The sequence below is a fragment of the Callithrix jacchus genome, chromosome 1, assembly GCF_049354715.1.
Source record: "Callithrix jacchus isolate 240 chromosome 1, calJac240_pri, whole genome shotgun sequence".
In the NCBI taxonomy this organism is placed as follows: domain Eukaryota; kingdom Metazoa; phylum Chordata; class Mammalia; order Primates; family Cebidae; genus Callithrix; species Callithrix jacchus.
In genome coordinates, this window is record NC_133502.1 from 203,204,305 (window position 1) to 203,232,081 (window position 27,777).

Sequence of the window (27,777 nt, forward strand, 5' to 3'; positions counted from 1 at the left end):
ACTATATATGCATACTTACAGTGGACAATATTCAGAGTTCATTATCAAACCAGCCTGAGTTTGAATCCCCGTTCTGTCTACACACTAGGTCTCAGTAAAATGACTTTGTCTCTGTGAGCCCCAACTTCTTCAGGTAAAAACCATGGATAATGGTGGAGCAACCTCACTGAGTAGTTGAGAGTTCATGGGATCCTGTGTATAAAGTGCTGCACCTGGCATATGATAAGAGTAGCTTTAAAAGAAGGGTGAAAGCTGCAACCTGGAACATTGTCAATGGTGGGATGAAAGTCGGGTGAGGGGTCTGCAGCCAGCCCAGCCCATTGACAGGGAAGGCCCTGCTGTAAACTCTGAAAGGAGGTTGTTATAAGCACTGGGAAAAGGTCACCAGCTGTCGTGAGACCTCGAGTTCCTGGTGTTCCCAACTAGGCCAAGCCATACTTAGAATTTCAAGCAGGCAATTGACGGCAAGGACTGCTGTTTGCAGGCTGCCCCTCCCCACCTCCACCAGGTTGGGATTCTTAGGAAGAAAACAAGGAGGGCTGAGTGAGGACTCCAATCTGGGGATACTTGTACCACCAGTAGGTGATTAGGTACAGATATATTAATAGATCCAGATTCAGCAGAACTAGGGAGGACTCTAGCAATAGAATCAGGGAGCAAAGTCAAGGCAGAGCACCTCTCCTGAGATTCCTGCAAGGGAAAAGGACTAGAGCAGGGTGGGGCCAGGCTGCAGAAGTGCATGGCAGGAGAGACGGGTCCAGGCCTGGAGTCCGGGACAGACTTCCACGGCCTGCTTTTGTGTACATAACTCCCAGTGGCGGTCAAAAGACAAGGCAAAAGACAGCAGATGTGTGATAGAAATAAAACCACTTTACTGTTTAGAATAAAGGACACACTATAAAAAGTGAACATTATGCAATATTACAAGACAATATACATTTACGGAATATAAAATTCATAAATAACATGGAGGAAAACTGTAAACAGTGCTACAAAATTTAGCAACAAATACATTCCTTCTAGACAGGGTTTTCTCTAGTTGGTTTCTCTCCATCACTTCTGGGTTTCAGGACAGCAGACTGGCTAAAGGGAAAGGTAAGTGGGAGAATCTAAGAAGCCCCTACCCCCAAAACATAAACTATTCTCAAAGTTCTTTTCTTCCTCTCACCTCCAAAAAACCAGTTTGGAAGTTGTTATCACATCTACCTCCCCTACTCTCTCCCATCTTGTTTTGTGTTTGCCGTCAGATTTTTAGAATGTTGCTCTCTGATAAAAATACTCTAGCGACATGTTTACCTTAGGTAGCCAGAAGCCAGACACTTGGGTGCCATCTTGGTGTAGTCCGAAGGGTAGTGTCTCCTGGGGGACACAGTGTCTCCTAGACAGGGCTATTCCAAAAAGTCATTTGTTTCTTTAATTGTTCAAGAACCATGTTGCCACTATGAGGCAGGTCTGGAACGAGGGGAGGGTAAAGACAGGAGTCTCCCAGTATTACCTGCCCTGGACAGAGCAGAGCACTGGCCTGAGAGGTGAGAGCCTGGGCATGGAGCTTCCTTGATTGGAAGGCAGAAGAGATGCCCAAAGGAGGCAATGAGGACTCGGAATTGTATCTCCCATGGCCCTGGATTCTTAGGAAAATCATAGCCTCCCAACTAGAAGGATAACAGGACTTGGGGTGAAGTAAATGGTAGTCTCCCCAGGGCCAGGTGACATAGAACAAGAACATGAATGTACTTTAAACACTTTTTCCTACTCCAGGAACCATTGGGATTCCAACAGGGAGGAGGCTGGAGGAGTCTCAGTTCCTTCTAGTTCCCCCAATTCACCAGTCTAGCTGCTTGCCTAGAAGTATTTTACTCTCCATTCGACTGTAGAATTTGATTCAGGAAAATGGTGGCATGTGGGTTTCATTTTTTTTCTCTTAAACACAATGTACACATATTACAGCCTACACATGACACAAGTTTTAGCAAAATAAAATGTTCACGATATGATTGAAATACAGAAGTGTCTCAGCTACATAAATGACTTTAAATTATACAGTAAGTGAACAGGTGAAATAAACAAAGCTATAGCTTATAGAAAGCTCAAAACCGCCCTCTGACATTGCTTTGTGAAAGACCCTTCTTTGTCCAGGGCCTTCTCACCAAGGCCTAACAGATGGGGCTGTGGTTCTGCTAATGTATCGACTCTGCAGGGAAACTTCAGGTGCCTCACGCTCAGCCTTCACCCAGGTCCCTCCTTGTGTAAGAGGGGCTGACCACACCAGGGAGTGAGAATGGCCAGATGCCTCACAGAGAAGACACTGATGTCCTCTTGCAGGAGGGAGCTTGCATAGGTTGGTCAGTCATGCCCCACCATGCGAGACTTTGAGGTTAAAATAAGGACAATCCCAAAACATCAAGTCTGGGCTCATCCCTTAAAAACCACTGACCTGCTGGCCTCAGCTTCATCTGCTCACACTGCCTCACAGAGAAGGCCAATCCTCCCATTCCCCCACTGCCAAATGGCATGACCACAATGGGAAAGGTACAAGGTAATGAAATAGAACCCAAGGAAATCCAGTGCCTGTACTGTCTTCCCGATCTGGGGTTCTGCCAAGCACCTTGCCTGGGCATTTGTGTGTGTGCAAGACATTATAATGTGTTGTTTGCCGCTTTTTTTTTCTTCTCCTGTTTCAATTGGCAGCTCTGTTTCCTAAAGTGGAATGAACTGAAGATACAAATACTAATAGAAGATAAATACCCATAAGCTGAAAAAAGAGAGAGCAATCATGTTCAATGTCACCATCCTACCACCCCCCCATTCTGTAAAATATACATTATCACCTACTCTCAATATCTCATTTTTTGACACCAAAACTTAAAATAATTTTATTCAATAGGAGAACTTATATTACCAAACAACACAACAGAAACCCTACAACTGATTGCAGACTCAGGCTTCCCCAGTGACCAACAATTTTAATTCCAAGAGATGAGGATCTCAGGAGGTGGCATTCACCTACCAGGGAGCTAGGGAAAGGGGACCAACCTGTCTCCACGCCCAGGAGAGGAGTCCCTCCAGCCAAGGCAGGACACTCTACAGCTCTCCCTCCTGTGCCCAGGCCATTGACTACACTCTTATCTGCTATCTGAGCCAAGCCAGGAAGGCAGTTAAAGGAAGCCCCCCAAATATGAACAGGGAAAAGGAGACGGACAGAGGTCAAATGACCTGTGATAGGGAAGAGAGGGTGCTGAGGGTGTTCAAAATTTCAAATTTTAATTAAAATGAAAAAAAAAAAAAGTCAACTTGGAATGTCATGATTTTTTTCAAGCAATAACAACAAAATAGGAGAGATTAAACTATTGGCATATGTAACAGCATTGAACAGAATTCTGTGTCCTGTAAAAAAAATTAGCTTATGTCCCCACGTGGGTATATGGAAATGTGTATACAAACATATCTCCCTAGGTGAGCTAAACATTATTCTGGAAATAATATCCTCTACCCAAGTCTACTTGGCTATATCTGTGGATGGTGGATGGTGTGTAGGTCTCTAATTTACATAAAGGCAAGCTCCCGGCCAAATCTACCAAAGAGTTTTCCAGAAGGAAATCTGGTGGGAGGCAGGGAGAGGAAAGACATTCATCTCAGTCTTTCACCTGAGGTTTTGTACAAGGCAGGCAGATTGCCTCCTGACCTCAGGCAGATGTTTAAGTCTTCACCAACTAAGAAAGCTCTGTTATTCTGGCCTGGGTGCTTGCTCCAGACTCAGGAACATCTGGTCAACCCAAGCATCACTGACTGGGGAATTGTGTGGTGTGTGTGCTGCATCATCTCCAACTCTCTTGTAGTTTATTCCTTCCCTCCCTCAGTCTCACAAGCAGACGCAGACAGAAACAGTCTGGTTGGGACATGCAGTGGCAGCTCCTGGTGTATAAGATCTTTGACACACCTTAAGTCTATCTGCTTGCTGCCTTTGACTGATCCTGAAGTGGTTGGTCTTTCAGCAACTTCCTTGTCTGTGTCCTTAATGTATTGGAGGAGAAGGGCAAAGAGAGGAGGGTCTAGGAGATGTTGAGGTGGGGAAGAAGAAAAAGGGGTGGGAATTACAATGCCCAAATGGAATAGTTTTTAGATTTCGGTTTTCCTAAAAAAATAGAGATTATATTATCACGAAGAAGAGGAATACAGGTTCCTCCTTCTTTCTGGCTTGGCACCAGAAATTCCCAGGTGGAAATGAGTGATGTCAAAACCAAAAAGAAGGGACAGAATGGGGTCAGTAGGATAGTTCTCACTAAACCCCATATGACAGCATAGACCTTTCTTTAAATGTTCCAAGTGCTAAATTTGCGAGAAAACAGGCACTAATTTCATTGTCATCATCTGGGAAGAGTTAGTGTCCGAGGGAAGCTCAGCAGGAAGGGAGGGAAGTGAGGTGGGGCAGGGTCTGGCGTTCAGGGGTCTGTGGCATTGATGATGCTTTTGTCCGGGGGGGCCCATCCTCGGTACCAGCTGCAGTAGCCTCCCTTCTGCCGGATGCAGGCATAATGTTTGGACTGGTAGCCAGGGTAGCCGAAATTGGACAGCATGTCGGTCCAGAGACACTCGTTCTTGGAAGTCACAAAGCAAGGCAGGTAGTAGCAGGACTTGATCTGCAATTAGATAAGAGCCAGCGGTTGATAGACTCCTTCATCATATGCCCAGGCCTGAAGCTGCTGAGTCTGGATTCAGACCCTGGGACCACTGCAGGGGAAGCTAGCCACATCAGTCCCTCAGTGATAATAATATAAATAGCACTAGCAAACATTTGTTAAGCACCTGCTATCTAAGACATTCTGCTAAGTGCTTTTATATTATTCTCTTTAATTTTCATAACAGTTTTATCTACCTTTTTACAGATAAAGAAACTAACTTGCTCCAGGTCACACAGCCAGTAAGTAGCAGGATTAGACCATTGAGAGGGCTTTTTCATCTCAAATAGATGGGAGACCTCAGTTATTTAAAGGAATTAGAAAGGTTAGAGCATACACTTTCTAGTTGCCCTAGGTTGGAAACCAGATTCAGTGAGCTGTGTGACCTAGGGCTAGTTACCTAAGCTCTCTGAATTCTCATCTACAAAATGGAGATCATAGTAATTAAAACCACAAAGGGTTGTTTTGAAGATTAAGTGAGAGAATGGCCCAACTCCCTCCCATAGCAGGAAGGCTGTGCCTTGGCCCCCTACACTTGAGCCAGCGGGGTGGGCCTGGTTGAAGAGAGCCCTTCTGTAGCATCTGATATCTGCAGTCCTGGGCCTGTTTGCCCACCTGGGGTGGGGTTGATGAGTCAGCCACCAGGGTGAGCCAACTTGAAACCACTTGGCAGAACCTGCCAGTATCAGGATCCTATATCTACAGCCTTGAACTGCCAGGTGGGTCAAGGGACTCAAGTGCCCTCTTTCTCCAACAGCTTCCAAGTAGTCATCATGGAGGCAGCCAAATACAGCAGAAAGGCATTCTTCCCTCCCCGCCTTCCTCACTGCTCCACCTGGGAGCAACATTCCTTACCAAGTCTGCTCAGACCTACCCCTCTGCCCTGGCTTAACACAAGCACAGCCTTCCCAGCACGAGGGCCCAGAGCGGCATTTGGAGCTGATGTTTCTGGGGCTGCAAGTCAGCACCTCCCCTCCTTCCCCCAGTGACTCCAGGGCTTACCTTGCAGTTACAACCCAGATGGTACCGATAGTTCAGCCCCTTGCGCTGGGAGAGGGTGAGCTGGTCCCACCTCTCCACAAAGTTGCACAGTCCTGTGTACATCTTGCCATCATAGACACGACCTACAGGAGGGAAGAAGAAAACAAGGAGAGGGTTGTTTTGTCCAGAGTCTAACCACGAAAGAATTCAAACCTACTATGTTCCCACTTAGCCCAGGCACTGTGACTGGGTACTTCTCAGAACCATGATTTTATTTTGCCCTCCCTGGTAAAGTGATTTGCCAAAGGTCCCAAGCCTATTAAATATTGGAGCTAGGACTAGAGACCAACTCTTTACTCCCTTTATAATGATTTTTTGTTTTTGTTTTCTCCTTTACTACATTGACTGCCTAAAGATGAATACCTTTCAAAGATAGGTCTATCAGGTTGACTGTGAGGTGAAGAGGAAGAGACAACCCCTTTTTATTTACAGTAAAGTTGAGAAACTACAAATTAGTAGATTCCTCCACAAGGTGAGCTGTGGAGCTAATTCCAAAGTCCAGACTAGGTGTAGGAGCCTCAAGCTCTTAGCACTGGGTAAGTAGGATGGATTCAACATTAGAGACTTCTTACAATTTGCTAGACATCTGATGAGTCAACTACTTCTGTGTTCTTCTGAAGTCAAGAAACAGTGGATCTTGGCCAAACCCTGGCCTAGAAGCTAGAGTTGGCCATTACCTGTCAGCAGGTACTGGTACTTGTTGACCTCCAGCTTAAGGCCACAGAGACTCTCAGAAGCCTCTGTGTGGATGTACTGCACATGGGGCATCTTGGTGAAGCCTCGGTACATCTGTGGGCAAAAGGAACATCATGACTTCTTCCTTTCTGGTTTGGACACCCATATGATCCACAGTCCCACTGCTGGGTATATATCCAAAGGAAAGGAAATCTGAATATGGAAGAGGTGTCTGTACTCCCATGTTTACCACAGCAATTTCACAATAGCCAAGATATGAAATCAACCGAAGTGCCCATTAACAGATGAATGGATAAACAAAATCTGGCATCTGTACCCAATGGAATATTATTCATCCATAGAAAATAATGAAATCTTGTCATTTGTGGCAACACCACTGGAACTGGAGATCATTTTGCTAAATGAAATAAGCCAGGCACAGAAAGACAAATATACCATGTTCTCACTCATATGTGGGAGCTAAGAAAGTAAATCTCATGAAGATAGACAGTGGATTGGTGGTTACCAAAGGCAGGAAAGGTAGCAGGAAGTGGGGGAAAGAGACCCAATTAATGGGTACAAAAATACAAGTAGGCAGAATAAGTAAGACCCAGTGTTCAACAAATCAGTAGAATGACTACAGTAAACAATAACTTATTGTATATCTCAAAATACCTGGTAGAGGATAATTCAGACATTCCCAGCATAAAGATAAATGTTTAAGGTTATGAATATCCCTATTTGATTACTATACATTTTTTAATATATCAAAATACCCCATGTACTTCCAAAATATGTACATTTATTATGTATCAATAAAATAAAAGGAACACATGAGAGGAGGCTCAGCACCCAGAAGGCTTGCTGACATTGGGTCTGAGGGAAACTTGCTCCCCTATTCAGCTGTCAAGTGGCTGGTCATTCATCTACCCACCCCAGGGCCCCCTTGACCCCAGACGAAGCCACTGACCCTCTTGTCTAGCCAGGTTAGTGCCTTTGCAGAGAAACTTTCCTGTGCAGCCAGCCACACCCCCCATTCCAGCTGCTCTGCAACATTTCTTCAGCTACACAATTCTCACATCCCAGCACCTTTTCAGAAATCCAGAGATGTAGCTGTGATGAGGGTCCTTTTTCTTTGTCAGCCTCAGGACCTAAGTCCCATGAAGGCAGCATTCTCATGATATCTCTGTGAAACTTTCCTGCATACAAAAACATTCTCACTCACATTCCCCTTGCAGTATCCTTACAAAAGCCCTGTGAGGGATGTATTATGAACCCCACTTTATAGAAATTCTATTTGACTGGTGAATGTTGAACTCAGGCTAGAATTCTCCATGTTTTTTATTCTTCTGAGCATCTGAGGAAAGCATTGGGTTCCTTTATCCCAGATGAAGCACATAACATATCTACAAAGTTCACAGATTTTTAACTGTTAAACACTTACAGTTATTAGACTGAACTATACAAAATTACTGATATTTGGCTATTTGTATCTACGACATGATCTAGTACTGTAGTTCCCAACTAGAGGCAATTTTGCCCCCTAGGAAATATTTGGAAGATTTGGCAATATCTGGAGACATTGTTGGTTGTCACAACAGTTAGTAGAGGGCAGGGAGGTTGCTAAACATCCCACAGTACTCAGGGCAGCCCCCAGAACAAAGAATTATCTGGCCCCAAATGTCAATAGTACTGAGGTTGAGAAACCTTCTTTAATATTAGCCCACAAATCCCCATGACAGCCCTATGAGGTAGGAACTATTATGCTCACTTTATGGATGAGGAGCCTGAGTCACAGGCAGGCTAAGTAACTTGTTAAGGCCATACAGTCGGGAAATGGCAGAGCTGGGATTCTAAGTTGGGGAACCTGCTTTCAGAGTCCATGCTCTTACCCATTGTCTTAGACTGGCTTCCAAGACACCCTCAGAAGCCTAGGAAGGTCCCAGAAGTAGGCAAAAGCTATTTTTATTTATGGCTACTATTCCTCCTTCATTGGTGTGTGCTCACAGTCACTGGGGTGAATGCAACAGAAGCTGAGTTCGCTTTGTGATTCCAGATCAAGTCCATGAGTATTACACAGGTCCAGTGTGCCAAGGCGATGCTGTGAACTGTGGGATCTGGTAAGGGTGGGTGGGTACCAAGGTGTTGCACAGTCTTGTTATCCCCTCAGTTCTCAGAGTACACAGGCCCTGGACCACTGGTAGTCTCTGGGCTTGTCTTGAGGGTTTATAATAGGAAAATGTCTCTACTTTGCTTCCTGGCATATGTTATTAATTTACTTGTAATTAATACAAAGCCAGACATCACTTCATTGGTGCCTCATCTAAATGCCTCTCATTTGGCCTGTGAGCTAGCGTTTTCTCATCTTTTAAGTGGTGACTAGTTGGCAGGGGGTAGGTGATCCACAAGACCTTAACATCTTAACTTGGTCTGTTGGACCTACTGAGTCTGGGTGCCCCTGCCTTGTTAAAAGCACACATTGTTGTGATGGACTCAGATGGTCTTCCTCCTGAATCCCTCTTCTTCCCCAAGCCTTCCAACTGAGCAAGAAAATGCAGCCAAGTGCTGGAAGAAGGGCTGTCCACACTCAGCATTCAATTATGCCATGAGGGCGTAGGGTGGGTAGAGTCACGATGATGACTTCCTCAAAGTGAATGGTGCCTCTCTAGCCTTAACAGGAACCATGTTTAAGCATGCTGCTGTATGCCTGCCATGGAGTACGACCTTCGAAGAACATTCCCTACTCTGATTTCTGTGCTGAGCAACTTATTTTTGTGTGGGTGTTCCTTGAGATTTTGGCAGATGTTTCAACTAAGCACTCGCTCTAGGTCTTTTGGACCCAGCCCACTGGAACCGCGTTTCTCTGCGTCAGTCTTTCCCCTTGACTGCCCTACTGCTATGTGGGTGAAAATGAAGCCCCTGGTTACAGTCCCGGTCACTTGAACTGCTCAGTAAGAACTCAACTCCTCAAAATCAGCTTGGCACCACAGTTACTTTGAAGTTTGAAGGAACGTGCATTTTAACTCCGAGAGTCGAAATTTTGATACATTGCAAATAACTGGCTCTGACAAACATAGCGCTGTGTTTTAGGGTCAATTCTGAAAAGAACAACATGGCAAAGGTAGATTCTACTCACATAGTTGTGTTTCCTAAATAATAATCCTACCTTGATTTAAATACTGATTCTAAAAGTATCATGTCTGTAATCGTAGAGACCTAGAATTGGTTTGACAAATTTAGGAGAGTTATAATAGGTTTAGAATGTCCTGACATCAGAGGATCCTAGAATCTCAGAGCTGGAAAAGATGTTAAGAGATAATCTAATCCAAACCAATGCCATGGAGATGAATGGTAAATTCAGGTTTTGGAGACTGACAGCCAGAGTTTGAATCTTGAATCTTTTCTGCCACCTGTTAGCCACTTGGAAAGTTGCTTAACCTCTTTGGGCATCAGTTTTTTCATCTGTAAAATGGGTCAAAATACGTACTCCATAGGGTATTTGAGAGAAGCAAATGATTTAGAATAGCATACAACAGTCAATAAAAGTTAGCTTAGAACCAGTTACAGTGAAATTCGTAAGGAGAGGAGGAAAAAGTTTGATTCCCTTCCTCCTAAGTCCCTTCCTCGTCTCTTAAGGAATAGTTAAAGCTGGTTTCGAACTTCAGACATAAGTGGGTTGTTCTTTTTCAGCTGGGTTCTACATGCCTTTGGGCCCCTCTACTTGGTAGCATCCACACAAAGTTCAAAGAAGTTAGCTTCCCTTGGAGTGAAGGGACAAATAAAGTAAAAATGAAGTTTCTGAGACTGGGGACATTTGTGTATTTCTTGTAAAATGTCTGGTCTTTACACTGACAGCATGAGTTGCCACAGTGATGCCAACTATGTCTTGCATGCCTACCAAAGATCAACATTGTCGTGGATGCTGGTTTACATCATGGACTAATTTAAACCCACAACTTCTTATTTACAGACCGACCAAGATACCAGGGGCATGATCTTTCTCCTACAGAGCAGGTTGTCTAGCAGGACAGGCAGAGAATGTGGAAACTGAGCCAGTCTCTGCAAAGGGCTAGATGAGAGTCAGAGAATGTGGAAACTGAGCCAGTCTCTGCAAAGGGCTAGATGAGAGTCCTACACCAGGAAGCACCACAGGCATTGCAAGAAGAATGGTTCCCTGTGGGCTGGGGGTCAAAGATGCTTCCAGATGGAGCTTCAAAGGCAAGACCCTGCTATTGCTCATTTGATTAGACAAACCACTAAAGGAAGGAAGTCCCCGGAGGTCTGCTCTGCTTATAGTCAGGACACACAAAGCACATTAGCAGCAGGTTTCCCCATGGGACCCCACCAGGACCAGCTGGGACATAATGTCCCCCACATTCTGTCCACTGCAGCCAGCCAAAGAGCATGTCTCCACTACATAAACAATAACTCCTGTCACAGTGGACCAGTTTCTCATGGTCCTGATGGGGAGATAAGGTCCCCACAGCTTAAAGCGGCCAGTTCTGGAAACTTTCACCTTCACCTCACAGCCCAGGGCCTCAGCCCCAGCTAATCTCCAAGTTTGGGTTTGCAGTAAGCTCTCTCAACATTCTGACACCCTTGTTCCCTCCCCCACACACATCACAGGTCTCTGTATACTGAAATTGTTTCTGAGAGTTGGGTCAGAGGCTTCAGTGTTAGCAGATGGTGATGGTCTGCCTGCCTTTCATCAGTGAGAGAAGACAGAGGTCAGACAGGACAGCTCGGAGTCTCAGGTTCTCCAAGCTCTTTTAGTCCTGCTCCAAGGGAGCCCTTGCTCACCCTGTCTGACTCTCTAGGGTAGACTCTCTAATCTACTAGAACAAAGCCTCCCAGGGACCAGTGCCAAAACTTATGCAGGCTTGCCTCTGTGACCTCTTTCCCTTCCCTCCTACAAAGATTTTTCTGATACACCCTTTGCAGGATGTTACAAGTTCAGCCCTACACTGCTGGATGATAAACCAACAGACCCAAGCTGACCTCTTTTTGCTAAATACAAATGGAGTGGGCATTTATCTACCCCAAAGTGGGTAGGAATGATGAAATCAGCCTGCTGCTCCATACTGTGTTATCTCCTTATAGGCAAAGATCCTATACTTTTGCTAGGGTTTGCCACTTTCTGGCCATATGATGTTAACTATTATATTACCTCCCAGGTCTCAGTTGCCTCACCTGTCAAATAGAGGACAAACTGTTATCTATTTTACAGTGTTAGTATAAGGACTGATCTATGCAAAGGCCTAGCAGAATGTCTGGCACATAGCAAATGCTCAGTAAGTATTACTTACGCAGAGTCTTATCATAATTATAACCAGTATTATCTTTGTATCTCCAGCTCATAGCACAGTACTAAGCACAGAGAGAGGGTAGGAGGGAGCCATGAGAGGATAGATGGACGGACTATTACTTCTACTTCTAGTGTGTATCTTCACTGACTTGCAGGCTGGTCCCTAGAGACAAGCAGATTCCAGTGGCCTCTCTGGATAGAAGGGCACTGACCAGTTCTATGGATCCTAATACCTGACTGTAGCAGGGTCAGAGTGAATAAAAGGCATGAGATGGTGACTGATGATTAAAGTAAGATGGCAGGGAGATTTGGGCAGGGAGAACTGGGGATTGGGAAGGAATTCTGATACCTCAGCTTGGGGATTAGATCTGTCCTTAATTAAATGCATGGCTCTAGGCAAGTCATTTCTTCTTTGAGCCTCTGTCAGAAGTAGGATGAGGGATTTTACATCTAATTCCCAGCACCATGATTCATGAGCTCAGGTGAAGGATGGTGAATGGAAAGGCTGAGCCCACCAGTCTGGGAGTGTGAGTGTGTATTCTGAAGTGATGGGCTAGCAAATGTTGTTTGGTCTCTAAACAACTCCCAATGGCTAGTCTGACACCAGCAGGGAGGAATGGGACATTCTGCCCACAGGAAGGGCTTCTGGTCACCCTGGTCTCCAGGCTCTCCAGGTCTCCTCCACCCTGGTCTCCAGGTAGGAAGGAAACTAGGTGGGCTTAAGAACTGCTGCCTCCCAGCTATTTCTTGCTCAGCTCTCTGCTGACCACAAAGTATCTCGTAATGAAGACTGTTCCAGACCAGGCAGGTTCATGTGTTTTCTGAACCTCTGCTTTGGTCTAATAATCTTTGGCATTCCCGAGCTGGCTGCCAGAGATTGCAAAGTGGGTTTTTTTGGTTGTTGTTGCTCTTCCTGGTTTCCCACCCCCCACCCATTCTTCTCTCCCCAGGGCCATCTGAAGACATAAGCTGGTCTCATGACCAAGCTTAGGCAGCCAAGGGCAACTGGCCAGGGCTGACTCTGGACATTACATAACCAGAAGGCTGTGGGTGTTTGCAAAATTGAATCCAAAGCAACAGGTTCCACAAAATTAGTACATGTAGCCGAAGGCCCCTGGACATGGGAATAAGGAAGCCTGGAGGTTGGGTACCACCATGGGCTGCATCATTCCCCGACTCCCTTCTAACTGGACATTGTGGCTTGTCTCCTCTGGGGAGTTTCCAGGCCTGTGGAGTTTCACCCTCATGTCCCTATTAGACAGATAAACATTCACCAAGTCCCTTTTGCATGTCAGGTCCTATCGTAATTGCTGGGGACGCAAATATGAGCAGTTAAGTTAAAGGGCTGGACAGTTCCTGTGGACCTCAGCACACCCCACATTGAATTTCTGATGAGTCATACACACACATGCTTCTTCTCTCCCACCTTAGGAACTCTAGTCCCTAAAGGTGGAAACTATCTACCTCATGGCCTCCCTGGCTCCTGGCTCGGAGCTCTGCATATAGAGAGGTGCTCACAGAGATGGAGTGAAGAACCAGTTGCTGAGTTATTCAAGGTGAAGCCCCAGTCTTCTGTGTTAAGGCAATCACCAGTTCACTCTTCCATTGTATACCACCCGCTCCTTACAAAGTATCACAGCCCAGATCTCAGGGTGATCAGAATGCCTGAGCTAGAGATGGGCATCAAGCCCAACTCCACACTGTTAACAGATGGCAAAACTGTGGCCCAGGAAAAGGGACAAGTTCAAGGTAAGCAGGCTATTTAGGAGTGAAGCTGAAACTAGTAGCCAGGTTCTCTAGATTTCAAAGCTGGTGTTCTTTTTCTTAAGACAGACCTCCTTACTGTGCTTCATGATGTTCATATGCTAGGTAATATGTTTAATGATAAGAATATGCTTAGCAAATGTTGCTAATTAGCTAGGATGCAAGAAGACAATCAGCTGAGAAAATAGGGAAAGAAAGTGCAGTTTCTACCTTGGGATGAGCTTCCTATGATCAGCACAGGTTTCATGTAAAGATTTGAGGAGTGTAAACCTAAGCTGTAACCTCAGTGGCTGCTTGAGACCTGTAAGCACTGTTGAATCCAGGATAGTCGGAGCTCAGAAGAGTCTGTAGAGATGATCTAGTTCAACGGCCTTATTTCACAATTGGGAAGATTAAAGCCCAGAGACGGGCAGTGACTTGGCCATGGTCTCATGGTTACCAGCTAACAAGGCTATCTGCCATCTGGCTCCAGAGCTGAGCCTCCTAACAAGTGCCTTGGAGTGACTCCACCTGCGTGGGCTCTGGGACGAGGCAGCCCCATGCCCCTCCCTATTCATCCCTTAATGCTGCCTTAGCAGCATCCTTTCCAGGAGTCAGAAGGGCTGGGTCTGGCTGGTGCTTAGACACAATCCCAGTTCCAACCCACTTTGTCTCCCTTGGCCAGGTCTCTTCTGGCAAAAACCCAGACACCCTCCTGGAGCCAGGCTGATGACATTACCTACCTTCATCTGCTTGATGGTGTAGACCAGTGTGCCAAAAGGCCCCTCCTTTACCAACTTCTTCCCCACCACCTTGGCCCGGATCACTGCAGAGACAGCAAGAGGGAGACAATAAGAGGTTAGGGAGGCCTGAGCCACATCAGGAACAGCATCTCAGGGCGGGCGTGCTAGCCTCCCTGGGGCCTGGAATTGCTCTCTTACTTTGGAGCCAACTGGAATAGATGATTGTTTATAAGAGTGGGAATTCCTGGCCAGGCATGGTGGCTCAGGCCTGTAATCCCAGCACTTTGGGAGGCTGAGGCGGGTGGATCACAAGGTCAAGAGATCGAGACCATCCTGGCCAACATGGTGAAACCCCGTCTCTACTAAAAATACAAAAATTAGTTGAATGTGCTGGCATGCACCTGTAGTCCTAGTTATTCAGGAGGCTGAGGCAGGAGAATCACTTTAACCTGGGAGGCGGAAGTTGCAGTGAGTCCAGATCATGCCACTGCACTCCAGCCTGACAACAAAGTGAGACTCTGCCTCAAAAAAAAAAAGGACTGGGAATTCCCTGGAGTGAGAGGAAGGTTGGAGGAAAAAGCAGCAGCCACCATTCAACTTAATTACCCCAAATGTTCACAATTGCCAGCTCCAGAACTTCCTAGGCTATAGTCACTCTCTGACCCTGGGGGTTTTTTCTGACTTTTTGGCTTTACCATAATCCAAAATCTACTTCTCCTGTTAGAGCCATTGTCCCCCCTCCATTGCCCACCTGACAATGCCATGGTCTCCCCGAACTGTTCTCTTTCCACTAGGACACCTTTCTAACCACCTCATTTGGGGCTCTTCCTTTGCATGCATTAAGTCGCCACATCTTGACATGTCCACAGGGTTGTGGTATACCCCAGCTTCCCACAGTGCCCCCCAGTTAGCATTCTGGTTGAGCCACTGGTATCCAGTGCTTAGACAGCAGGGGATGCAATAGAGTCTAAGCTTTATGGGGTTGTGGTAGAAAAAGGAGCAATTGGGAGTGGGGGCTTAGGATCCAGATTGAACTTTTCTGATCTTTGCTTTTGGTCTCCTCTTCTATAAAACAGGAATCATAATGATACTAATCTCCTGAATTAAAGGGATTAGTCAAGATGACAAATGTGAAACTCTTGACACTGTCTTGGACATAGCTTGCACTAAACAAATGTTATTAATATAATAATAATCATCATCATCATCACTATCATCACCAAAAATGAAATGGGCTAACCGTGGAAAGACTGTTCCAATGAAAACAGCTCCCATGTATTGCATACCTACTATATGTCATGTACATTTCACTTATTTACTGCTCTTAACTACCTTATAAGGGCAGTATTAGCATCCACATTATCTAGATAAGGAAACTGACTGAGAAGTGAAGCCAATTCCTCTTTTGGAGCCTCAATTTTCTCATCTATAAAGAGGGTGTAACTCTCCTCACATCAGGGAATTAGAATGAGGATTGCACAAAATATCTTATGAAATTTCCCACTACAATGTCTGGCAGAAGGGAGTTACCTTGTAGATATTTGTTGACTATGAGTACAAAAATAATTACACCCAGTAGGTCGAGGGCTGAAAGAGAGACATTTACCACATGCACTGGGAACACAAAGAAGAGAGGACTTGACTTTTAGATACTATAAGGCTGTGCTTCTCTTTCTACTTTGTGTGAAAAAGAAGCACCCAAGAGTTGTCTTCAAGTATTTGTAAAATCAGCACATGGAGGAGCAAATGGACAGGTCTTGAAAATAAAAACTGGAAATTGCAGGGAGCAACATTATGGGCTCCACCAAAGAAAAAAATTCATCTAATAATAAGAACCAACAACAAAAGGCAGGGGGGCTGCCATCAGGGCAGAGAGTGCCTCTATCAGGGGGTGCGGTAGGGCTGCTGAATGCTTCCATGCTAGGACCTCAACAGGAATTGGAATGGGGCTTGCCTGTGCAGTCATACTTGGAATTACGAATTGAAATCCTTCAGCCCTGAGATCCTATCATTCTTTCTTATCTCAAGTTGCACTTAGCCCAAAAAGGAGTAGATAATACATGCGTGTTCAGTAAAATACCCTTCTCACACACACACACACACACACACACACATTCTGGTAGCTCCATTATCTTTCCTCATTGTGTATATTCCATTATGTTTCCCAATTCTTTGACTCTAATCTCTTTTTTTTAAAAAACTCTTTACTAAGAACGGATTCCACATTCCTACTGGATTCTGTCTTGTTTCTTTCCAAATGAGCTTGGATCCTACCCTTCCAGTCAGACATGAAGTCAGGGTTCAGATGAATCAATGGCCCCTTCAGACCATCCCTGCCAGGGATGGCAAAACACATAGTCATTGGCAAAGTTAGCAATTTAGCTGAGGCAGCTCAAATTAGGAGGAGGCGAGTGGTTGTTTCCAAGTCTGCTGTAAAAACGAGAGGTTGGCAAGATCCCAGGCCAATGTCTCTCAAGATCCTGCATCCACCTCTGTTTCTAACATTGCAGTAGTATTCTTGACAACATGCCAGCCTCCCAGAGGCCCTGGGGACTGTTTCCTGTATATTAACTCTCATAGACAGGTTATAACAGCTTCACCTCTGGGCAGAGGCATGTCTGTCAGGTGTTTATTACTGATTCTTCCTGAAGTGATTTGGACCCATCTTCCCTGCTTTATTAACACAGAAGGTAAATAAGGGAGTGAGTCTTGGCAGGGAGGCAGGAGGGGCAAGGCAAAAGGGATTTCCTTTAAATAGCAACATCCTGGTTAAAAAATGGCTTGGCTTGATTTAGACATAAGATGTCATAAGCAGACCTGCCCCGTAAAGCTGAATATTGCTGGAAGCTTCTGCACCTACAACCAGCCAACTCGTTTCCTTACCCCGAATGGCCTGAGCTTGGAACCTTTTCATCTGAGGATAGTTTAGTGAAAATAATACATTTTTGTAGTCAGAAACCTGCGTTGGTGTTTGGGTTCCACCATTACTGTATGATCTCTTTAGGGTTTTTTCCTCCTAAATCTCTCTGACTTTCTTAGCCCAGTGCCTCTCATGTGGCTTACAAGTGATGTGCTTATTACTGTTGGGACAGCAACATAGTATTGCATTGAAAAGCCTAGTCTCTTGAGCCTGATGGCCAAGGTTCGAATCCCAGCCATGGTGCTGGCTGACCTTCAGGAAGTTGCTCACCTCTCTATGCCTTGGTTTCCTAATCTATAAGACGGGAATGATGGCAACAATGCCTCATAAATTTGCTGTGAGGGTAATATTAATATAAGCACTGAGAACAGTGTGTAGTCCATCCCAAACCCCATGTGTTTGCTCATACAAATATTCTAGCCTTGCAGAACTTCAGAGAGACATGGAGAAGCACAGATGAAGTAGTCAGAACAAGGGTAGGAGGTATTTTGGGGCCAGGAGTGCCTACTCCATCACAGGTTCCCATCCCATCTCATCACCCATGTGTAACCCAAGAATGGCCTCCCAGGACCAGCCAAACAAGATCACAGTCATGGCTCCAAACATCTGAGGCAGAGATGGCCCAGTGAAGAGGCCACATCAGTGTTATTCTTACAAAAACAAAACTTCACCAAACTGAACTAAAATTAAATGATATTCTGCCCTCCAAATAGATTCTCAGAATCCTTCCAAAGTAGAATTTCTGGCCAACCCCAGAGCTACCTATTTGGTTTGTGTATTAATATGTCTGTATTCCTCCAGTTTCTCCTCTGTAATTCAAATGTGTGCTATTTTGTACTTTCCTGTTTGGCAATCAGGGTTCTCCAGAGGCATTTACTGGCCTAGGAGCCACAGGGAACAAGGGAAGTGGGGATGAGGTAGGTTGTGGTTTTCCAACAACAGAAGACACTTTTCATACTGGTAGCTGGCAGCATATCCAGCCATTCCTTCCACCTTGTTGTGATGGCTAGAAGCCAGCTTTACAGATGGGAGAGGCTGGACACAGGTTGTGTGTATTTCCAATCATGCTGGAGTATGGCCCGACATCGTCTACCCACTGCCCCCTAACAGCCAAACCAACATAGGCGTGAACTATGTTGGTGTCTGGAACATTGAGTTGGGTGCTGGTGAGGGTGACAACAAGAAATAGAAGTCCTATTTCCTGCTTCCACGAATGGCTAGTCTAGTGGGGAGATGAAGTTTACAAGTTTATGGCTACGGGACTAATCTCCAAGGAACAGAAGCACCAGTTAGAGAAGGGAGAGGTGGAGCGCAGCCTGAATCTCAGCCTCAGAATCTCTCTTTCTCTAGAATCCCTTTTGCTCTTAGAAAGAGAATCTGGGCTTCTAGGGGTATTGTGGTCAAAACAAACAAGGAAAAGGCTGGGTGTGGTGGCACATGCCTATAATCTCACCACTTTGGGGGACCAAGGCAGGCGGATCACTTGAGCTCAGGAGTTCCAGACCAGCCTGGGCAACACAGTGGCACCTTGTCTCTGCAAACAATAAAAAATTTAAAAAATTTGTTAAAATTCCCCGGGCATGATGCCATGTACCTATAATCTCAGCTACTCAGGAAGCTGAGGTGGGAGGATTGCTTGAGCCCAGGAGTCTGAGGCTACAGTGAGTGAGCCATGATCGTGCCATTGCACTCCAGCCTGGATGACAGAATAAGACTCTGTCTCACTGGTTTAAAAAAAAAAAAAAGAAGACGAAGAAGAAAGAAACAAGGAAGAAGTTGATTAAGGAATAAGCAGTATTTTAATGTAAAAGTATCTAAGAAGAAACTAACTAGGATGTGTGTGCTTAAATAATTGGAACATTGATCTATAAATATACATGGGGCCCTCCTGAATATGTCACGCACCTAAGAGGCATAAAGGTATATCTCTATTGAACTGTTTTTGCTTCCTTTGAATATTTGTTTGGGGGACAGTGCTAGTAAGAGCTTGCAAAAGCAAGGCAAACAAGGCACACATCTTCGATAAATATAACTTTATGCTGCCTCTCCCCACCTCTATCTCTAGCAATGTGAACCACAGTGGCACAAGTTTTGAACAAAGAACAATTTTCCAACGGCAATTGGGATTGAGTTTCCAGGACAGCTTACTGGTATGTCTCCAGAAACTGCACACATGCTGTTCATCAGCATATTCAGAGTGGGGGAAGACACCCTTGAGCTTCCCTCCCTTTCTCTCTCTGCCTCCATCCCCCATCCAACCACCATCAACCAAACCCAGATCCTTTTTGCCCTGGAACTGATGGTTGGACTTTCCTGCTGGCAGGCTAGAAAGCCAAGCAACAAGCAACAATGCTACCTATTTGTCTGGTCTGAGGATCAAGGATACCTTAACTAATTAATGTGTACTAACTTAGGACTCTGAGTTCCTCCCATGGTAGCATCAAGGGAAGAGCAGTACAAATCCTCTCCATGAATTAGGAGTTGATTCACACCACACACACACACACACACACACACACACACACACACACTCCTGTCTCTCCCTTAGGCCCTGTAGAATGATTTTGCTGGTTTAAGGCATGGTTTCTAGAAGGAGAGCAAGGATAAATAAGGCACATCTGGTTAGCAGGTAGACTGCATTTCTCCAAAAGCAGAAGTCCCTGTTAATGTCAACCCCAGGGAAGGGGCTGCTCTTCTCACAGGATGCCAGCAGGCAGGTTCTAGGTAGAAAGAAAAGCCTGGACCATGGGCTCAAATTTTGGGCCTCAACTTGGAGGAAAAGAGGGATCTGGAAGTGTTAGAATGATGCCCACCCCATGAAAGCACACCAAAAAGGAGGAAAGAGGGATCTCTGTCACGCAGCTTGTCTCATAGCCCCTTCATGTTTATTTTATCATCTCCCACAGGATGACAAAAGGAGGGGCCTTGCTGAGGCCAGAGTGCTCCTGGCAAAGGCAATTAAGTCAGAGCCCCACAGGGAGGCTGGCCTGGAGCCCACCAAGCCAGTCTTTTTCCTGCCCACCTTGGATACTTTACATTGTAGCCTGCCCAGGAGGGCAGAGCCAGGCTCTCTCACTCTTCCAGCTGCTCACCCATTCAAGAACTACAAACTGCTTGCTTTTCTTAGGATCACATCAGTGAATCTAGAGGAGAGGGAAAGGAACTAGAACATACCAATAACAACCACTACTGGCCAGGCGCGGTGGCTCAAGCCTGTAATCCCAGCACTTTGGGAGGCCGAGACGGGTGGATCACGAGGTCAAGAGATCGAGACCATCCCGGTCAACATGGTGAAACCCCGTCTCTACTAAAAATACAAAAAATTAGCTGGGCATGGTGGCGCGTGCCTGTTATCCTAGCTACTCGGGAGGCTGAGGCAGGAGAATTGCCTGAACCCAGGAGGCGGAGGTTACGGTGAGCTGAGATCGCGCCATTGCACTCCAGCCTGGGTAACAAGAGCGAAACTCCATCTCAAAAAAAAAAAACCAACCACTACTATTTATCCTATGCCTCCTAGGTGCCAAGCAATGTGTGCATGGTTCTTCTACTCTGTCCTCATTGGTAACCTGGTAAAGTGGCTACTGTTGTGACTGTTAGTGTCCCTATTTTCCAACTGTGAAAATGGAGATCAGGTAGCCTGTAAGGAGTTTTGCATCCTAGTGGAAAAAAAAAAAGGGAGGTCCCCCAGGACAGCAGACCACCTAAAAACCTTTACATGGGATTCACACTTGTTGCAAAATAGTTCATAATTGTACTGCACCACCCGACTTTCACTGCAGAGGATCAGAGAAGACTGATACCTAAAAGGAAGGACCCTTGATAAGCTCCCAGCAAGCTTCAGATTCCTTTCATCACCCACCTACAACCCTTCCCAATCACTTACACACACACAGACACACACGCGCACACACACACGTCCTCTGATTAGTAATAAAAATCTAGAAGTAATTGCCATCAGCAATATAACAATATATCATATCATCTGTTAGCCTTTTGTGTCCCCCAGCAAGGCTTTCATGGAAGAAAAACAAATAACTTAGAAACCACAAAACCACACTCTCCCTAAGGTTTCTCCCAACACTGGGAGTCTGAGGTTAATTAGACTGATTAATTAAATGAGACAATGTATACATACAAAGGTACTTTGTAACCCTGAAGCTAGACAGATGATACACTGTTGTATTGCTGATGATTACTTGTAGATTCTTATTCAATCAAAAGGGGATAATAGCAATTCTCAGTTCATAGGGTCAGATAACAACCGTTCAGCAACCAGGAAGGTGTTTGAGTATTGTGCTAGAAGTATATAGGGATATGGAGATAAATAAGCCTCCTAGGAACTCAAGAGCCAGAGGTAAGAGAGACTGGCAATAACACTCAAGTAAGGCAGGCTCAGCAATATAAACCAGGATGGAAAGCCAGGACAGAGCCAAGAGGACATGAAGTCTGTCTCAGGGGAGGGGTGTCAGGAAAGCACCCCAGAGATGGCATCAGATCTGAGCCTCAGCCCATCCTGCAGAAGAGACTCAGTTTGCTCTGTCTGACTCAATTTAAGGCAGAAGTCTAGACCTGATCTGGGCAGGGGGAGGTAAAGAGAGCATCTGGAAATGAGGCAGAATCACAGCTGGGCTCTGAGCAAAGCCAGAGCAGATATCCTGCCTTTCCAGGAAGACGATGACTCCCCCTTCCCACCACAAGACCATGGGGCCTGGGGGCTGGGGGCTGGGGGTGGGGAATAGCAAGCAGCCTGAGTGAAGAGGAACTCTCCACTCTCCAGAAAAGTCCCACAAATAAGCTCTTCCTGCATCCTACCCTGGTCCCCCAGGGCCCTTCTCTCTTGTCCATTTCAAAGGCCCTTTTTGTTGATGTCAAAGCCAAGGCCAGACCATTAATATGCACTCCCCATCAAGATAAGGAGTCCCAGTTCAAAGCCTGTCCTGACTAACTCTTTCCGTTAAGTAAAAATATTAATCTTGGTTTTATTTAAGCAGGTTTTTTTGGCAAGAAATGAACGCCTGTGGCTAAAAATAAACCCAAAGACATACACTCAGAAAATCTGGAAAGCTGCAAATCATTTCAACCCAAGTTTCCATCTCAGGGAAAGCTATTAGACTTGGAGGATATGAAAACCTCCCTGCCCAGGCACTCCTGCTTCTCAGTGCCTGCCTTGTGTTCCGGGGTCCCCAGGGCAGGTCTGTCCAGGGGATGCCCTGTCTTGAACCTCCTGGGGAAGGGGAGGAGGAACCTTTGTGAGCTCCTGGCTCTCCTCACCTTTTGAGCAGGATGGATTTCTGCTTGAGTGGTCTGGGAAACACTCAGGGCCCCTGCTGACATCTGTTGTAGATGAAATGAAGGGGCCAGGGAGGGGAGGGAAGGGAACACAGGCGCTCAGGAAGATCAGGCTGCCTGGAACTTTGAGATTGCTCAAAAGAACACAACACAAAATCAGCATCCCATGCTGGCTTTCATGTGTTAAGCCACAACCTCAATTTTACACAATGAAATGACCAAATTTAAGAGTCACTCCTAAGTATATGCCTAGACTTGGGATGAATGCATTTGATGTTTAACTGCTTAAAGTCAGCCACACTTGATTTCTTCCTGGGGCCACCAGCAATTTGGGAGAAAGGTACAGATCCCTTGGCCTGGAATAGGGCAAAAGTCCCAGGGCTGGCTGATTCCTGGATTCAGGGCCAACTTACCTGGAGAGGGAGGACTTCGAATGTCAGAAAGGTGATGGTGTTTCTGTGACCTGGGTTTCTAAGGGTCCAATGAGGCAACTGCCCCACAGTGTTCACCAAGCATGATTAGAATCACTGAGGCTTTTACTCTGCAAAGGGCTGTCAGATGAGAAATGTCAAAGTCCCAAAGGATAGACAGTGGGAAACACAGTCCTTCTCCCATAAGTCCCCCATATTGTCCCAGGAACAAATGGGATCCACAGCCCTCATTTACATCCTCACCTACACCTCCCTTGGGTTTGCAGCATAGCTCAGGGACATATATATGGCTCTTCAGAGCTGGGACCACACCTCAAGTCCTGTTACTCTAAAGCCTCCAGCCCATGTCACTATACGAACCTGTCCTATGGCACCCCTTGCCTGGGTGAGAATTGCTTCCTCCCTGCGCATCTGCCTGCACCTTTGGCTTCCTGCAAAACCCATCCAGCTGAAATGCCACCTCCTACAGGAAGCCTTCTGCCCACCCCAGGCCAAGCTAGTCCACCTCTCTTCTGCTCGACTTCCCTCTCTTTCTTCCAGCATGTGTTCTTCTTTCACGATCAGTTCCTTGGACACTCACTAGCATCACTAATTACCAGATGGCAGGGACTACATGTGAGACTCCAGCACCTGGCATAGAGCCTAGAATGTGGCCAGGGTTCCCAAAAATGTTGAGTGAATGCATGAGGCTGTGGGAGGGAACCAGAGGTAATACAATAGCGAAGATGGGGGATGGTTTTGTTTGGCTTCTTGGAGTGCTGTGGGTCAGGAGTCCTTGTTCCATAGGGTTACTCAGAAAAGGAAGAGGCAGGTAAAAATGTGATCTGGAGAACTTGTTGATATGTCTACGGAAGGACAGCACCCAAATGTTACCAAAACATGAGGAATCCAAGACTCAGCACCCTAAAGAAAGTCAATGGTGACACCAAAATTAGCCCCAGGAGTCTCCACTCAAGGCACTCCTTGCCAGACCTGCTGACTCCTCTGCAGGCCTCCTGGCCTCCAGCTGGCGGAAGCTCTCAGGAAATATGAAGAGCCTGGCAGGCTGTTTCTTCAGGCCCCATCTCCAGGTCCTGTGTCCCTCTCTGCCTTAGTGTTTGATGTTTGTTTTATTTTGTTTTGTTTTGCCCTCCTCCTCCCCCTTCTCCCCCACTTCTTCCTCCTTCCCATTCTCCCCCTCCTCTTTCCCCTTTTCCTCCTCCTTCCCTTTCTCCTCCTCCTAATCCTTTTTCTTTTTCTTCTTCTTCTCAAGTATACTTGAAATTCATTGATTCACTCATCTGCTATTTATTCAGAAGTATTTGAGGAACTATGCATCTCAGATCCTGTGCCATTTCTTGGGGATTCAGTAATAAGCAGGTGGACAAAGTTCCTACCTTTAAGAACCTTATTTTATTCCGGTGAGACAAGAAGACAGATGGTTATATCCAGGGAGCCACAGTAGCATGCGAGAGACACACCCAGCCAGCCTGGAGGTGCTGGAGGGAGACATCCTGCCTGAGCTGGGATCAGAGAAATCACTAGAGATAGTCAAGAGAAAGAGAAAGGAAAGGCCCTTCTGGTCATGGTTGAAGCAGAAGGAGAGGCCTGGAGGCTGGAGAGTCTGGCCCACTGGAGAGACAGAAAACAGAAAGTCCAACAAAGAACAGGCAGTAATTCCCAGCTTGGTAGGTTGGGTCTTGCTCCAACATGGGACAGTGCCATTTCTTGGATGGGCTTCTACTCTCTGAGGCTAGTGATAAAGACTTAACACTCTGTCACTGCTCCATAGACTTTAGGATTGCATGTATCCAAATGGATGCCCAAACAGTCCATTGATAGGAGGCCCCCAAAGCCCCAAAAAACCCCTAGAAACAAGTCTGGGTCTTTGTCTCAGACCCACAAATGGTCTCATTCCAGTGCACATCCCATTTCTAATCTTCAAAGTGAATATTTAATGAATCTCTATCTCCCTCTATACCTTCTCTCCTCTCAAGCCTTTTCACCTCTTGGAGTGGTTTCAGCTTGGGTGTTTCGGCTTGGCATCTGTGCTGTGCTCTGAGGAAACACCAAGTCTAAGGGGCACACTAACCTCTCAAAAGATTAAGTCCACTCAAGGGTCAGAGGCGCTGACTTGCTCACTGCCATAGACATGCACTCGGTGAGGGGGGCTGAGACCACCCCCTATCCCGAGAGTTGCTCTAGCCTCTCCACAGGAGCCCATGGGAAACTTTATCCCACACAAGTGGCCACCAGAATAGCAGCATGGTCTTCAACCACAGCCCCTTTGAAGCAGTGCCCAGAAAAATACCATGCCCTCAAACGGTTCTCAGAACTTCTAGCTTTCAGGTCGGGGCATTTGTGAAGCCCAAACAGCTGGCAACATCTCAGGAGCCATCTATAGCATTTTGTTTTTCTCCTAATTGGGATTTGGTTTGCTAGGAGTACTGAGGGACTCTGGGGTAGGTCTAGGAGCAGGTCCACGGTTAGCCAAAGGACCACCCGCCTTTGCACACTAGACCTGCAGATGCGCCCTTGCAGACATTAAATCTGTTCCCAAAATGCACCAGGAATGGGCAGGAGACTTTCTTGTGGTTTGAACAAGAGTCGATGGCTGCTCTGTCTCTGGAATTTATACAGCACAGATGCCAAGGAGACCCTGGTACACCTATAACTTACCCTTCCTGTGGCTTTAAAAATAGTGTAGGCTTTTCTCACCTTTAAGTTCGACAAGCTTCATCCTGAAAGGTCGTGGACGCCCAGGGACATAGTTTGGAAGGCCCACCTGCTTTAGCAGGTGTTCCCTACCCAGGCTCATGCAGTACCTCCCCACCAGCTTGCAATCACCTCACTCACATAGTGGGCACTCAGAAACAGGTATGAGAAAAACGAGCCCATACATAGGTCTTCAAGCCCTAAGACTGTTATCAGGAAACCATAACGCTGAGGGTATGGAGGAATGATTAGAGAGAAGATCCAAGTCCTTTTAAGGAAACTTTTGTTTTAAATAAAATAAATAAGTAAAGAATGCTAACTGCTGCCGTCTTTGGTCAAAGTGGGTAACGGCAGTATGATAAAGCCAAACCTGTTATTTGTGCACAACTTGCCCTGGCCTCGCAGTGTGACAAGGAGATGAAGTTATTGATAGAGAAGAAAAAGACCATCTACCCTATGAACATCTTGTCTGTGCAATCATAGTGCTAAACCTCTTATTCATTCAGTATTCATTGAGCACTTACTATGTGCCACACACTGTGTCAGGTGGCAGAAACAGAAAAGTGAACAAGACAGACACACTTTATAAATAGTGTATCTTAATCTTAAAACCAACTCCCAAAATGTGTAACTTTCTTTCCACTGAGTATAGAAAGAAAACAAGTCTCAGGATTGTTAAGAAACTTGTCAGAGGTCACACAGCTGGGAATCCAAATATGCCCAGCAGCAAAGCTCACACTCTTTCTACTACAAAACATTTAACAAATCTGAAACACCCCACCCAATCAAATGCATTGGAAATGCAGAGACAGGGAAAATTCCCAAGGCCAAATTATGAGAGAAGGGCTTGTATAAGTCACAGCTGGTGAGAACTTTGAGGTGGAGTTAACTCCCCATAACTATTGTAATGTCTAAGAATCTCATCCAGCGGTGAAGTCTGGATTCGAATCTCCACTTACAGACTGGGTGGACCCCAGGGCTCTCAATGCCAGGTTGAGGGTACCTTAGCTTGCAGACAAAGGGCAGGAAGAGAGAAGTCCAGAAGCCCCATGGTTTGAAGACAGGGAGCTCAGGCCTTAGGACCAAAGAAAATGGCAAGGGGCGAACAAGTATACATTTTTGGACATCTGATCAGCAGCCCTGGTCTAAGTTTCTCAGTTGCAAAGCCTTGGGGTTTTGCACATGCCATTCTATCTTCATGAGACCCTCTTCTGCTCCCCATCACCTATCAACTGCCACTCATACTTCACATTTAAAATCAAAGGACACTTTGTCACGTAAAGCCACCCCCAACCACCTCCTGCAAACATCAGACTAGAACAGAATCAATGTTTTCTATTCTCAGGGGCCCTACTGTGTACATAAGTATATGTTCGTAGATTCATTTGAGTAATGTCTGATCATCTTTCTTCCCTGCCCCCACACACTCACTAAATTCTGCCAGGATTACATCTTGCTTTGCTTACCATTGTATCTAACTGCAGCATCTCACAGTGTCTGAAACATAGTAGGTGCTCAGTAAATAGTTGCTGGGTGAAATAAGACATCTTTTCCATCTTGGTCTTATTGATTGCTTCCTAAGAGGAGTCTACACCCTGTTTTTCTCTGCTGTGCACTCTCTTACCCACTATATACAACTAGCTGTAGCATTCCAATGCCAGTTCCACTGCATGAGCTGACCCAGAAGAATGTGTAGGGTTTTGATCATGGAAAGAAAAGGAGGAGGATGATCCAGACAATGGAAACTGCACAAACAAGCACAGCAAACAAACCAAGCCTGGCATGTCAGAGGTCACATGGCTGAGGACTGCAAAGACCCTGGTTGGAGAGAAGAAGAGGAGGCCACTAGTTCATTCTGACTGAAGTGAATATCCAGTTCCCTGGGTGACAGACATAAGCTTGAATGGAGGACTCCTTAGGTCTGTTCAACAAACTAGGTCTGTTTGTAGATCCAGCAGTTTCTGGGTCTCATACAGACCCCTCTCCAGATGCCAGGATGGTGTCCTGTATCAGATGGGAGTCATATTTTCTGGGCTTATGGGCCACCTGGAATGCACCTCTCCCCACACAGCATTGGGCCGGCTGTCTCTTTGAAGAAGAGCTGTAATGATAAACTGCACATGCCTGCTTCTGGACACTGGAGTCCTCTAGTGCAATTACCATACCACAAAGTATCTGCAAAGCATACATAGCACCAGCCACCTCCCTCTGCCACCTCCACTGCACATCTGAAGGCTGGTAGGGTTTTGCCTAAGTGACC

At 45.9% G+C, this 27,777-nt stretch overlaps 2 protein-coding genes across 8 annotated transcripts in view; one reads left to right on the top strand and one right to left on the bottom strand.

Annotated features, from left to right (window-relative positions):
- SYN3 (synapsin III) overlaps positions 1-27,777 on the top strand; it is a 503,620-nt gene that overhangs the window by 185,658 nt on the left and 290,185 nt on the right. The window lies entirely within an intron of this gene.
- TIMP3 (TIMP metallopeptidase inhibitor 3) overlaps positions 851-27,777 on the bottom strand; it is a 56,352-nt gene continuing 29,425 nt past the window's right edge. Inside the window, exons 2-5 of the mRNA XM_002743712.6 lie at positions 14,184-14,266; positions 6,395-6,506; positions 5,679-5,800; positions 851-4,637 (exon numbers count right to left, since the gene is read on the bottom strand). Coding sequence (XP_002743758.1) covers positions 4,440-4,637; positions 5,679-5,800; positions 6,395-6,506; positions 14,184-14,266 — 515 coding nt within the window. The 3' untranslated portion in view covers positions 851-4,439. The remainder of the gene's footprint in view (positions 4,638-5,678; positions 5,801-6,394; positions 6,507-14,183; positions 14,267-27,777) is intronic.